The sequence below is a fragment of the Strix aluco genome, chromosome 1, assembly GCF_031877795.1.
Source record: "Strix aluco isolate bStrAlu1 chromosome 1, bStrAlu1.hap1, whole genome shotgun sequence".
NCBI lineage: Eukaryota > Metazoa > Chordata > Aves > Strigiformes > Strigidae > Strix > Strix aluco.
Window position 1 is genome coordinate 115,331,608 of NC_133931.1, and position 11,955 is coordinate 115,343,562.

The window sequence follows — 11,955 nt, forward strand, 5'->3', positions numbered from 1 at the left end:
AGAAGTTACCAAATATCTCTAAAAGGTCCAGCAGTCAAAGATGAAATTTAACATCACTGTGCCTATTTCTGGCTGAAGGCATCCCACACACAACTTCTTCACTTTTCCACAAGGCGACCCCAGTCCCCTCGCTTGGCCGAACAGCTTCCTTTGTGGAACAAAAGCTGAGGAAGAAGTATCAGATTTGCCAGGAGCCCTCATCTTCCTCAGAATCACCATCAGCAGACAATACCGGCCAAGGCATCATTATGCTCAAGAAGAAAAACAATGCCTGGCCTAAGCAAAAGGAAGCATCTTACTTCTACCACTGCAGACAAAGGAGTGTGTTCTCTCTACATTTCACTATGTTCCAGAAGTGGTTGCCTCTGGAGGTCAAAGATACCAGCTTTGTGAAGCTCCCAATAAACAAAACAGCTTTCACAGACCTTCTAATGGCAGCACAAAGGCACAGAAACACTTTTACTGCTCCTATACCCTTCACCTACCACCACAACGTAGAAAGCAAATCCAAGTTACCACGACTGGCCAGTGAGGCAAAAGCAAAGACACCAGAGCAAAAAGCAACCATCCTGATGAAACCTTCCAAAAAGAACTGGGTTGGCCTTCAAAGTAGGAAGGGGCTTCTCACTAGCTGCAACCTAGTATGCTAGAAAAGCATGGATTCAAGGTGCATTAAAATCACATACAGAATTACAAGTAATAATAAAAAATCCAAGAAGCACTAAAGGGGAAGGAAAGAAACAATATTCACAGATCTGTTAACTAAAAATATACACCACGATATATATCTATTGTATGAAAGCTAAAAGGAAATATAGAACTAAAGCAGAGAAATAATACACTAGCTGTCTTACTGAGACCCATTTTGTTGTTGAGTACAGACCTCACCTCCCTGAAGTATCAGGGAATAGGGTGCAGGAAGGATTAATCTTCAGAGGAAGTGAGTGCTTTCTTATCCTTTATCCAAATGAATAAAAGGACAATACCTTTATGTAAAAGCCAATGATCAAGCTACATGTAATAAATTTTAAGGGAGCTTTTAAAAATGTTATTGTTCTGCCACTTCATGCTTATACAGAAGTCCCCTGAGCTGCAGGTAAATATATGAGTAGTCAGCATTTAAGCAAGTATTATCAGAGCAGCTGCATTTGATATCCTCTAAAACTGTAATGTATGCACATCATTACAGTGTTCAACATTGATTTAAAACAAATTACTACTGCAAGTAAATGTCAAGTCATCACTAGTAAACTACTGAAAACATACTAAACCCAAAACTCTCAACTGTTGCAGTGTTTTTTGAAGTTATCGGGAAAATATGTCCAATATGGATCTAAAACATTTATAAACTGTCACTACAAAAGTACTATCACACTTAAAACGGTATATTTCTGGTCAAGGGTGGATTACATATCTATCTACATACTTCTTACATTCAGTATTTCTTAGAAAGAAGCCTTCTATCAAGTCTACTGGTGGGTAGATTTTTTTTTTAGAAAGCTGTTTTCTTTTCTATGCAAGTGTTTCAGTGTTTATCTTATTAATATTTTCTGTCTTATCTCCAACCTGAATTTGTCTAATTTCCATTCCTAGTAATTGGATTTTCTCATGTTTTCGACTCCTAACATTGCACTATGAGAAAGTATTCCTCCTTCCCCAACACAAAGTTCGGCAAATAATCAAAATAAACTCCCCATCTTTCTCCTGGTTAACAACATTTATTAGGACTGCTTTCATCCCCAATGTCCATGTCTCTACTCTTGGTCACTCTTAAAGATCTCTTATGAACTCTTTTGTCAAATTCTCCCAAGTCCATGGTATGGATACTCATATGACTAAGTCAGAGTCTGTAAGATACACAGATAAAACCTTGCGACTGGAATGTGTCAAATGCTTTAGCAGCATAAAATTCATAAATATAAAATGAAAGACTTTTTTTACATCATCACAAAAAAAAAATCATTACATTTAATTCCTGCTAGTCCCATTGTTGTTGTTCACACAACAAACGAACTTTCTCCATTACAACATGGAGATGATTAAAAGTAGAGCCAATTAAAAGTATTGTAAATCTGTTCTTTTCACCTCTTAGAAGAAAAAAATCACTCCACAGTCCAACAGTATTTTTTCCTAAAAAAAGTTAACCCCCTTACTTCACAACACTTAGAAAAACTTACACCATCTTCTAAACAATGTATTCATTCTTTTTAGACTAAAAATATGGTAAATGAAACCAGGCTCTTCCAGCAAATTCAGCAGAGGGGTTTGTCATTGCCATCATTCAGGAAAGAACAGCAATGTTTCTGCATTTTGCTGTTCACTAGATAACTGTTGTTTGTTCATCCTCAGGCACCTGTCACAGAAGTCTAGCACTTGAAATGCAATTTCCATTTTAAGATTCTTTACCAAAGTTTAACTGTTTGCATGTCACCACAATGCCATCATTTTATTTGTTGAGGCATTCATCAAAAACATTATCCCGTTATTTGAATAACATTTCTTTCAACAAGGCATGGAATGTAAAATTCCAGATTTTGCTCATTCTCCTTGCAGTTACAAGAATGAGTTAATATGACTAAGGGTATCCCCTCAAAAAAAAAAAGAAAAAAAAGGTGGTTTCATTATTTGCTATGACCTTGAGGCACATAATTGTGTGAGACTGTAGTTACAGAGTATGGATTTCAGAAGGAAACTTTCTGTACAATTTCAGAACTGTTCTATAATGAGATACTAGAATCCCAAAGACCAATTTGCTCTATTTTCTCATTAAATGGTAATAGATGCAATAGCCCTGTAATCATCCTGCTAATACTGCGTAGCTCTATCTGGAGAGGCCTGCTTTCTGTGAAGAGATTGTTTTGAGGGTTTCTTTATTTTGCCAGATTGTTTATGGACACATGGACATCCACACACTAGAAAAAAAGAGTGTCAGCACATTTCATCTGGGTCTCTAAGCCAACCAAAAGTCTCTAAACTTTTGCTAGTCTAGGCAGACTTTCAACCACCAACCTATGAGTGAAAATGCAGGCTCCATTACTTACACTTCAGTATTTGTCACAGAGTTTGTTAAAAAACATTTTCCTGGCTCCTGAAAAGCTCCTACCAGACCAGACTTACAAGATCTTTTTTTGATGTTTTAATCTTACAGATCAAGCCAAGATTCAAATGAAGAAATTGCAGATGTTGCAGTTAGTGTGCAGGTATGGTTTCTGGATCCAGAGAGAAATAGGACCAAACACAGTTCCTACCATACATTTTTACTTCCATATAAGCAGACAACATTTGAAGAATCCCTTCTTCCCCTCGACTGCCACCATTCTGCAGACCCAGCCATACACGTAAAAGTAAACACCACCTCAAGCATCCTAAAAGATGGCCTATTAATGGTCCAGTTCAGACGCTGGAAATCAAACAGCCCTTTCCAAAGTCATAGAAAACACCTTCCCCTCCAAGCTATCAAGACACTTTATAAGAATTCTTTCTTTCTCTAGTCATCCAACCATTTAACACAATACTCTTAAACAAGAGGTCATTGAAACCAGACATCATATAGTTTTCAATGCTAACTTCTGCTGTAAAATAATGTGGTAATTATCCACACTCTGGCACTTAATGCTGCTCTAAGCACTGCAGGTTATGTGTCAAATAGACTATGACTATCAAACTGCCAAGAGCCAGCAACCAACCCTGTTCTCAGAAAAGGGACTAGAAGAAGCACCATGGCATGCCTTTGTCCATCCCCCGAGAGCCATGCACAGGCTGCTCTGGTAGGGCTCCACACAGCTTTAGGGCAGAAGCCTCCTCTTCTGCGGCCAGAGGCTCCAGTCAAAGCCCTGGCCATGGTCTTCCCAGCATCTGTCTCAAGCTGAATTGCTTTGAGTATTCCTATATTTGCTTTTTTATTGCAGAAGATCACGATGTCCCCAATATGTTTTATACATGTTTTAAAGTTATACTTAATTCTAGTAATAAATAATACTGGCTAGCAATTAGAAGCCCTAGCTAAGATTACTGAAAAAAAAAAAAAAAAAACTTGATTGATTTACGCAGGCCTAAAATGAGCAATTCCCTGACGCATTCCACCAAGTGGAGTTAAATGAAACCAGTTCCAGTTTTTTAGTGTATGTTTACCCTAGTAATACAAGAAAAGACCAGAAATAAGCCTGCAGAGAGCAATCACATTTTGGAAATGCCCCCAACACCACCACAGTCAAGGAGAGAATCGGGGGCTGTTGTCAATGATCAGGAAAGGCTCTTAACAAGCCAGGAAAAGACTGCTGCATCCAGACCCTGCGGCTGGGTCTACTGACTACAAGGAGGTTCTCAAGAAGAAGGGGAAAAAAAAGCAGGCGGGGAGGAGAGAAGGCAGAATGGGATCATCAGGAGTTTGGCAAGAATTAAGCTCACCCACCGGGAAGGTAGAGGAATATACATGCATAATTTTACACAGATTAAGAGTTTGTGTCAAATCTGTGATGTGCTGTGGTGAATTCTTATACTGCAGTGAGTCATCTTGTCTGACAGTTGCCGGGGAATTAAAGCAGTTATTTTTAAAAAATTATATGTCCTGCTTGACGCGTTATACAAATAGCCTCTTAAAAAATTAAAATGCAGTCAATGCATTTTTAAGTATAGAAGAGCTATGGTACATTTAGGATTCTCTGTACCACACCACAAACATCCCTTCTGAGCTATGAAAACCTAAAGGAGTCTATTGATGTCCCTTCAGAGAAACATTGATCTTTCTGTTGCTCCCAATCCAAATCCTCCATCAAAAATTAGTTTATTATATCTGCCTTTTATGCAGCATGAAAATATTTTTCCCTGAGAAAAATTAAACACAAAGGAAGAAGGTGTGCTAAATCTGAATTCCTTCAATACCAAAAGATATTTGGGTTGCTAGAATAAAGACTATTCGAATCAGAAGGACAGCATTCCCCTTATAATGGAGTAACAAAGGCAGGTCAATACCCTTCCAGAGAAAAGCAGCACGTTGCCTCACAACCATAGGTGTACCTCACGCTGTTGGTTTGGCAAGGGGAAGCAGTGCTGGCTTCTGCTCCCTGCACTGTGCAGCAAGAATCACGCAGACATACCCTGAAGCTGCAAAGGGCAGCTCCTTACAATGCATGTTCCCGTTACAAATACATTGCTTACAGTCTGTTTTGCCTATAAAACTGACACCCCACTGGCAATTTTCACACATCCTTGGGAAAAGTTTTTCGAGTATGTTTGTTGTGTAATACAATAAAGATCATCTGAATGATCTATTAAGTGTAACCCTTGGGCGTCAGTGCTGCTCAACATCAGCTGGCAATAAAGGTATATTTACAGCATGCCTCCGGGACAGCTGTTCTGGGAACATCCTGGAGATTTGCATAGTCTATTTCACAAAGCATTACAATACACTTCAACTGAATGAGTGACAGAGAATCCTTTCAACATAACACCACCCATTAAATCCCTTAAGTCCAAACAGCACAGTAAAGTGAAGTAGGTAGATAACATAAAAAACCCCAAACCAACAAAACCTGCAAATTCCAGTGCCTTAAAATGCAAACGGCTATTAACTCATGACTGAACTAAACCTGTTTTTAAAGTATTCGAGTTACGGTCCCTCTCCAACTTGAGCACCATCCAAGAAACAAAACAGCTGATGAGAGAAGCTTCACCTTACAAAGAAATAAAAGTTTCTGTTGCCAATGCTCTTGATTTTATCATCATACCCATGGTATTCGGCATATTTTTTAAAGCCTTAGATCTTGCACATAACTTACATGAAAATTTCAGCTTTATGTACTTTTGAGTAAATTAGTCCTCTCTTTGACAGAAAAAGAACTGAAAACACAAGCCAACTGCACCCTATGGTCAGGTGGCTCAAAAAACAAGAAGCAAATGTGAGTATTGAATTTCTTATTTCCTTTCTCACCTAAACTCAGACAGTATTAGCACTTTGTCACTGTGCAGGCGATACCCACTTGCTAAGCAGAGCACTATCTCTCAAGGAGTGAATTAAAAGGATGATTTGTGTCCCAAATCACAGAGGTGTGCTAGTTATTGGAATTTTCACACTTTGAAACCTCTCCACGAGTGAAGAGTCAGCTGGCAAATGTTATGGAGAAATAGTAACTAGAGGAGCTAATTACAGTTCTCTGGCCCCAACCCAGTGAGGACATGCAGACAACAAAAGACAGAACTTATACCTAATAAAATAATAAACCTAGACAGAAAATGACGCAATCAACCCAAACAATATTACCGAATATAATCAAGCCAGTCAATACAACGAAAGCTGAGGACCAAATTAATTAGCTGAGTGCACATCCAGTGCCTTTGGAAATAAGTAACCACTCTGCTGACACAAATAAAGATCTGCTGACACTTTTTTGAAAGTGTTCTTTGGAGAAAAGTTCAGACTTTCAAAAAAAAAAACCCAAACCTGTTACGCCTCATATGCTTAAAATGGAAGAGGACTGGAAGTATAGGATGGAATATAGGGAGAATAGTTTCTGAACAGGATGGTTTTCACATTTTCCATGTGGCGTCTGTGGTTCTTTAAGTGTTTCTGCTATGTTATCTGACACTTGGAAGAAATACTGGAAGAACTACAGACCATCTTTTCCCAATTAATTTTGGGTCAGGAAGTAATTGGAAGGGCAATATAACCTTGTATACCCTTAAATTGAGAGGAAAATTAGAAAAGTATTTGAGGGGGGCTTTTTTTTAAATTCTTAAGTGTTTTTAAGAATGGAGGGCTGTAGAATTACTTTTTTTTTTAATAAGACAGCACATTTCAGGACTCCTGGTTTTATTAAATCAGTTCTTCAGTTAACAACCCTCAAGCTATTCTAAAAAACAAGATGATTCATCTATTTCCACCCAGTACAATTTTATACATCGTTAGAAAAACTAAGCCTCGTAAAATTCTAAGCAGCCCTAAAGAACAACTACTGCAGAGCGACATGTTGATTGCATCAGCCTAGAAGGGCTATAGTTCTGAGCAATGCGAGCTTTATTACACTCAGTGGAAACTACTAGAGTGTCAAAGAACATGTATGTAACATGCCAACATCAGGCACATTCGCTCAAACACAGGAAAACAAATGTCTTCAGAATATCTGATGGGATAAGGATGATTCCACAACTTCTAATATTCATAAAATTTAAACTGCTGCTGCGCCCCTATGATCTGAGTAACACAAAAGGAATTTCACTCTCCCAAAATGAAGTGAAAACACCATCAAGAAGTGTGCTATTGATGCCTTAAGCTGAACGTAACATTGCATGCCATCATATCCACATGAAAGTCATTCTCAGCACTCACCAGAGTGCTAGGCTACCTCCATCACTCACTCCTTGCGTGGAGCAGGCTACCAGCATGCAGGCACGGAGGACGCTGGTAAGCATTTCTGATTCTGACTGATCTTCACCTTCTAAATCATAATAATGAAACTAACGAAATGTAAAATGGTTATTCTAATTTGCATCCATAGTACTTTTTAAATAGCTATGTTTAAAACAAAAAAGCCCATTCAGACCACAACAAAGGAGAGGTAGAAGGCATGTGGCTTGCCCACAATAACCAATGGGTTAGGATTGCCACAGAGACGATCTTAGCAGAACACCAAGTAAACACCTTCCTGACGAGCTGTTCCTCCCTCTCAACCAACAAGCAGTGCAGAACTGCCTAAATGCTCACAAAAAAAAAAAAAGGCATTTTGCCCTATCGTCTAAAAAACACGTGCTACCCATTCAGCAGCCACTTCCTGAGGTTCTCCTGCCAGCATCCCAGCCGCGAGTGAGGCTATGCCCAGTGCACAGCTGAATGAGCAACTCAGAATTTGCCTACGGGGGGGGGGGGGGGGGGGCGGGGGGGAAAGAATACTATGGCCAAATTTAAATGTATGATGACTACCAATGAAGACTGTAATTACAACATCTGCACAGTGCCTGCTGTGCTAGTGACACAGTAACTAGCGGTCTGGTCACACGGACACCAGTTATTTTATGTTAGGTGTCGAGACGCATTGCGTGGGTAGGACCCGCACTATCACAGAAGACACTTCCAAGAGCTAAGAAGGAGACAGCTTTAGCTCACTGCCAAGAAACAATCTTGCAATAATCCTGCCGGTGCTCCTCTCTTTCCCACAAAGCGGCAGCTTTCTTTCAGAAGCTGTTCCTAAAGCTGCACTGTCCGTAACAGGTTTTGGCACCGGAGAACCGGGCTGCTTGGGTACAAGCGGCAGCTGTAGGGATCCAAAGCATTCAGCGGCGCCAGAACTGAAAAACTTACGCTCACAAACAACGCAACAAACAGATTTGGGCATCCAGCACATGAAAGACATTTTCCTAGCAAGTCTGACTCAGGAAAGCACTTTAAAAAGGGGAACAATTTAGGGCAGCTGCTCAGCTCCCAGCATTATCAATGAGACCCAAACATACGTTTAAGCATGCAGTTGTCTATGGCCTTCAACAGTTTCCTGCTTCACGAAGGCAGCAGAGACACCCCAACACATCATGAGCATAACATGTGTTAAAACCTCGGTCTTGTGAACTTTCACGTACACGCATAAGTGCATCTCATTGAATGCACTCTGCTGAAGCCAGTGGTCGCTCCTTACAGTCAAGTTAAGCTTACATGCAAGGTGCTGCATGTTTGGGGTGTAAAGATGCACAAAGTTGCCTTGAACACCATTTAACTCAGAGTTAGCATGGCCAGAGCATAACCACTCTTCTACAGCACAACAAAACTGTACAAATTACTGATCCCACTATCCGTAGGAATTAGTTTTGGGAACAGGCCAGGAGTTGCAACATGGGTGCCTAAAGGTAGGAGCTTTAAGCACTGAATGATTTAATTTTCTCAGGCACTGTCATGTACTTGACTGAGAGCGCATCGAGAGCAGCTTGGGGGAAGACACCAAATCCGGGATGCTGACCCTTTCTCCACCCACCTCCCAATTTCAGCTGATCTTTGTTTAGGCTGCCACAGTCAGAAAACACAAGCCATCCCATCTGCTGGATGTAACGTCAGTGGCACAGAAGGAAAGATACTGTCAGTGGGGTAAATTCATTCCAGCTTTAGCTGCAGGGAAGTTACAGCAGTGCAGCTACAGATGTCCAATTGCAAACCACGTCCCACTTCCTCAGAGCCTTCTTGGATTATGCTTACAGCTACAGAAACTGCACCGTAAAACTGTATTACAACTTCAGTACACAGAATTAACATATTTCTTATTGAAGGTCTATGCCAGTTTGATTTTGGTCTTCTGCAAACATTTACTAACAGCTGTTTTAATTAGTATCTCATTGGTGTGTAGACAATGATGTGATACACACCAAGAAGCACTTTCTGCATAAAGCGAGAACGTTACGTATACCATGATATAAACAGTCCTTCCTCCCTCCCTCCCTACCACAGATAAGGGCCAATCGACGGGCAGTGCATCACAGAAAGGCAATACTGTATTTAACTCCTCTTATTTCAGGTTTTCAGGGCACCCTCAGGGAGGGGGAGGCACAAAAATGAAAGCCACAAGCAATCCCAGTAGCTCATTCTCCTCTTCACCCTCAAAGCGTTAAAAGGAAAATACAATGTCAACATCAGCTCCTCCCTGCTGATGAAACTGGCTCAAGCGCATTTTACTTTCTGGCTTGCAGCCCTTACAAACCGTTACAAAAAGACAGAAAGACAGACAGCTCAATATATCGAGTACTTCGAATAACTAATTTGGGACACGCTGGGTCCTTTGCCGCTTCTGTCAAGTCCTGCAGCCTCTCGGTGGTGAATGAACCCTGATATTTGGGGTTTTTTTATTAAAAAAAAAAAAGGGGGGGGGGCAGCTAACAGCAGATTTGCATTTCAGGAAAGAGCCAACCCTAGCATCAGTACATATACATACTCTCCGCTCTCTTCCTCTGGGAGGAACGGATTACATCTGATACACTAAAATCGTCTCCAAGACTGGTGGCACTCTGGGCGCTGAGTCCCCATCAGCGAGGGATCCTGACAGGCACCGATCGCTGCCGTTCCTCAGCCGAAGCTGACACACATGGAAACGGGGAGCTGGAGCCAGGCTGAGGAGAGGAGGGCGGGCTGGGGCTCCTGCTCGTCCTCCCAGCCACGGCAACAGCAATAGGCGCCCTGCACGAGAGCCTTCCCAAGCCGGGAACCGGCGGAGCATCAGAATCGACCACGCCAAGAAAATCACCAGAAGCTTTCAATTATGCATTTAAATAAATAAATAAATAAAATCCCGCAATTAAAAAAAAATAAATCGTTTCCTCTAAGCGACCTAACTAGCATTGTCCAAAACGACCTTACGATGGGCTATTCTGTGGCAACCGACACACGCGCCGCGCGGACTCGGCGGCCAGCCCCTCGATACGCTCCAGGAGGGGCCTTTCCGCACGCAGGTACACGGCCGATTTCCGCGAAGATGCATTTTCTCGGCAGGGCAGGAGCCCCCCGAGCCAGCCCTACGGATCTCCCCCCCTCCCGCCCTCCAGCGTGCAAGGCTGGGGCGGCCAGCCCCGCTGCCAGAGCCCCTCTGCCGCCCCCGCCCGCGCCGCGGCGGAGCGCGACGGGGGGATTCACAGGTAGAACAAAACATCCGCGCCGGTGCCCCCGGCCAGCCCGGTGCCCTCGGCCAGCCCGCCGCCGGGAGCGCGGGGGGGCCGCCAGGGCAGCCCCGGCCGGGCGGGCGGCAGGGCCGCAGGGCGGAGGGTGTGTGAGGGGGGAGCGGGCCGGGGGCTGCCGCGCCGCTGCCGCGCGCCCGCGCCAACCGCCGCCCGCGCGCGGGCCGGGCCCGCCCCGCCGCCCCGTTACCTTCGGAGAGCTCCAGCTCCAGCTCGGCCAGGCGGGCCCGCACCTCCAGCGGCAGGGACACGCTCTCCAGGCTGCGGTCCGCCATGCTCGCGCGGCGGGGACGGGCTCTCCCCTCCTCTGGCTGCCCCGCTCTCCCCCTTTGTCCGCGGCTGAACGGGGTGAGGAGGGAAGGCGGCGGGGCCGCGGCGGGTGGCTGAGTCCTCCCCGCGGTCTCAGCCGGGCATGCAGGGGGGAGGCGGGCGGGCGGGCGGTCCGGCGCGGGGGGACGGGGCGCGGAGGGAGGGAATGCGGAGGTTTCTCCTCTCCTCCCCTCTCCTCTCCTCCTCCTCCTCCTCCTCCTCCTTCGCCGCCTCCTTCAGCGGGGCCCCGCCATGGCTGCTGCTGCTGCTCCCGCCGCCGCCGCCCGCCCGCGATCGCTCCGCATCGGCTCCCCGCCGCGCCCGGCCCAGCCCACCCCCCGCCCCCCGCCGCCCAGCTCCGCGGCGGCGGCTCGCGCCGCGCCCCGGCCCCGGCCCCGGCCCCGGCCCCGGCCCGCTCCTCCCCGCCCGGCTGGGGCTGGCGGCGGCGCCTGGCGCTGCGGTGCCGCTGCCGCGACTGCCGCTGCCCGGGCACGGCGCCGCTGTCACATCCACGTGACCGCACCGCCCCGCGCCCCCGCCGCCGGCCCACAGGGGGCGCCCCAGCGCCGGCGGCGCTCCGCGGGGGCTCCGCGGCCGCGCAGCTGGGCCACCCCGCGCCCCCCCGCTCCTCGCCCCGCCCCGCCCCGGGCGCTGCGCCGGCCCGCGGGCTCCGCCGCCTCCTCTTCGGGGTCCGGAGCGATCTTGCTCCAGCGCTTCACCCCGGTGCGGCGGGGGGGCGCGCCTTGCCGCTTCATCGGCCTGGCGGCACCGCCGGACAGGGAGGGGGTTCAGGTGCCCCTTCTAGCGAGGAAGAGGGCAAGGAGTGATGTGCGCAAGGCAGGCAGCAATTCAACACCAGAAAGACGAACAGCACTCCGACACCTCGCCTTGCCCGTCTGCCTTCCCCACCTGCTGAACAGCTTCCAGCGTACCCCTATTTTCACCCCTATTCTCACCCCTCTGCATTCAGCCAGCGGTGGACTTGGTGGTGTCAGGTTAACAGTTGGG

The 11,955-nt window shown here is 45.8% G+C and overlaps 1 protein-coding gene across 5 annotated transcripts in view; it reads right to left on the minus strand.

The window, feature by feature from the left end:
* Window positions 1-11,235, minus strand: part of DIP2C (disco interacting protein 2 homolog C) — a 331,218-nt gene extending 319,983 nt beyond the window's left edge. For 3 of the 5 annotated variants that reach the window (XM_074831885.1, XM_074831893.1, XM_074831874.1), the window contains exon 1: window positions 10,829-11,235. In XM_074831885.1, coding sequence (XP_074687986.1) covers window positions 10,829-10,913 — 85 coding nt within the window. In that variant the 5' untranslated portion in view covers window positions 10,914-11,235. The remainder of the gene's footprint in view (window positions 1-10,828) is intronic. The other 2 variants (XM_074831907.1, XM_074831904.1) reach the window with 1 other exon arrangement.
* Window positions 11,236-11,955: the final 720 nt, after the last annotated feature.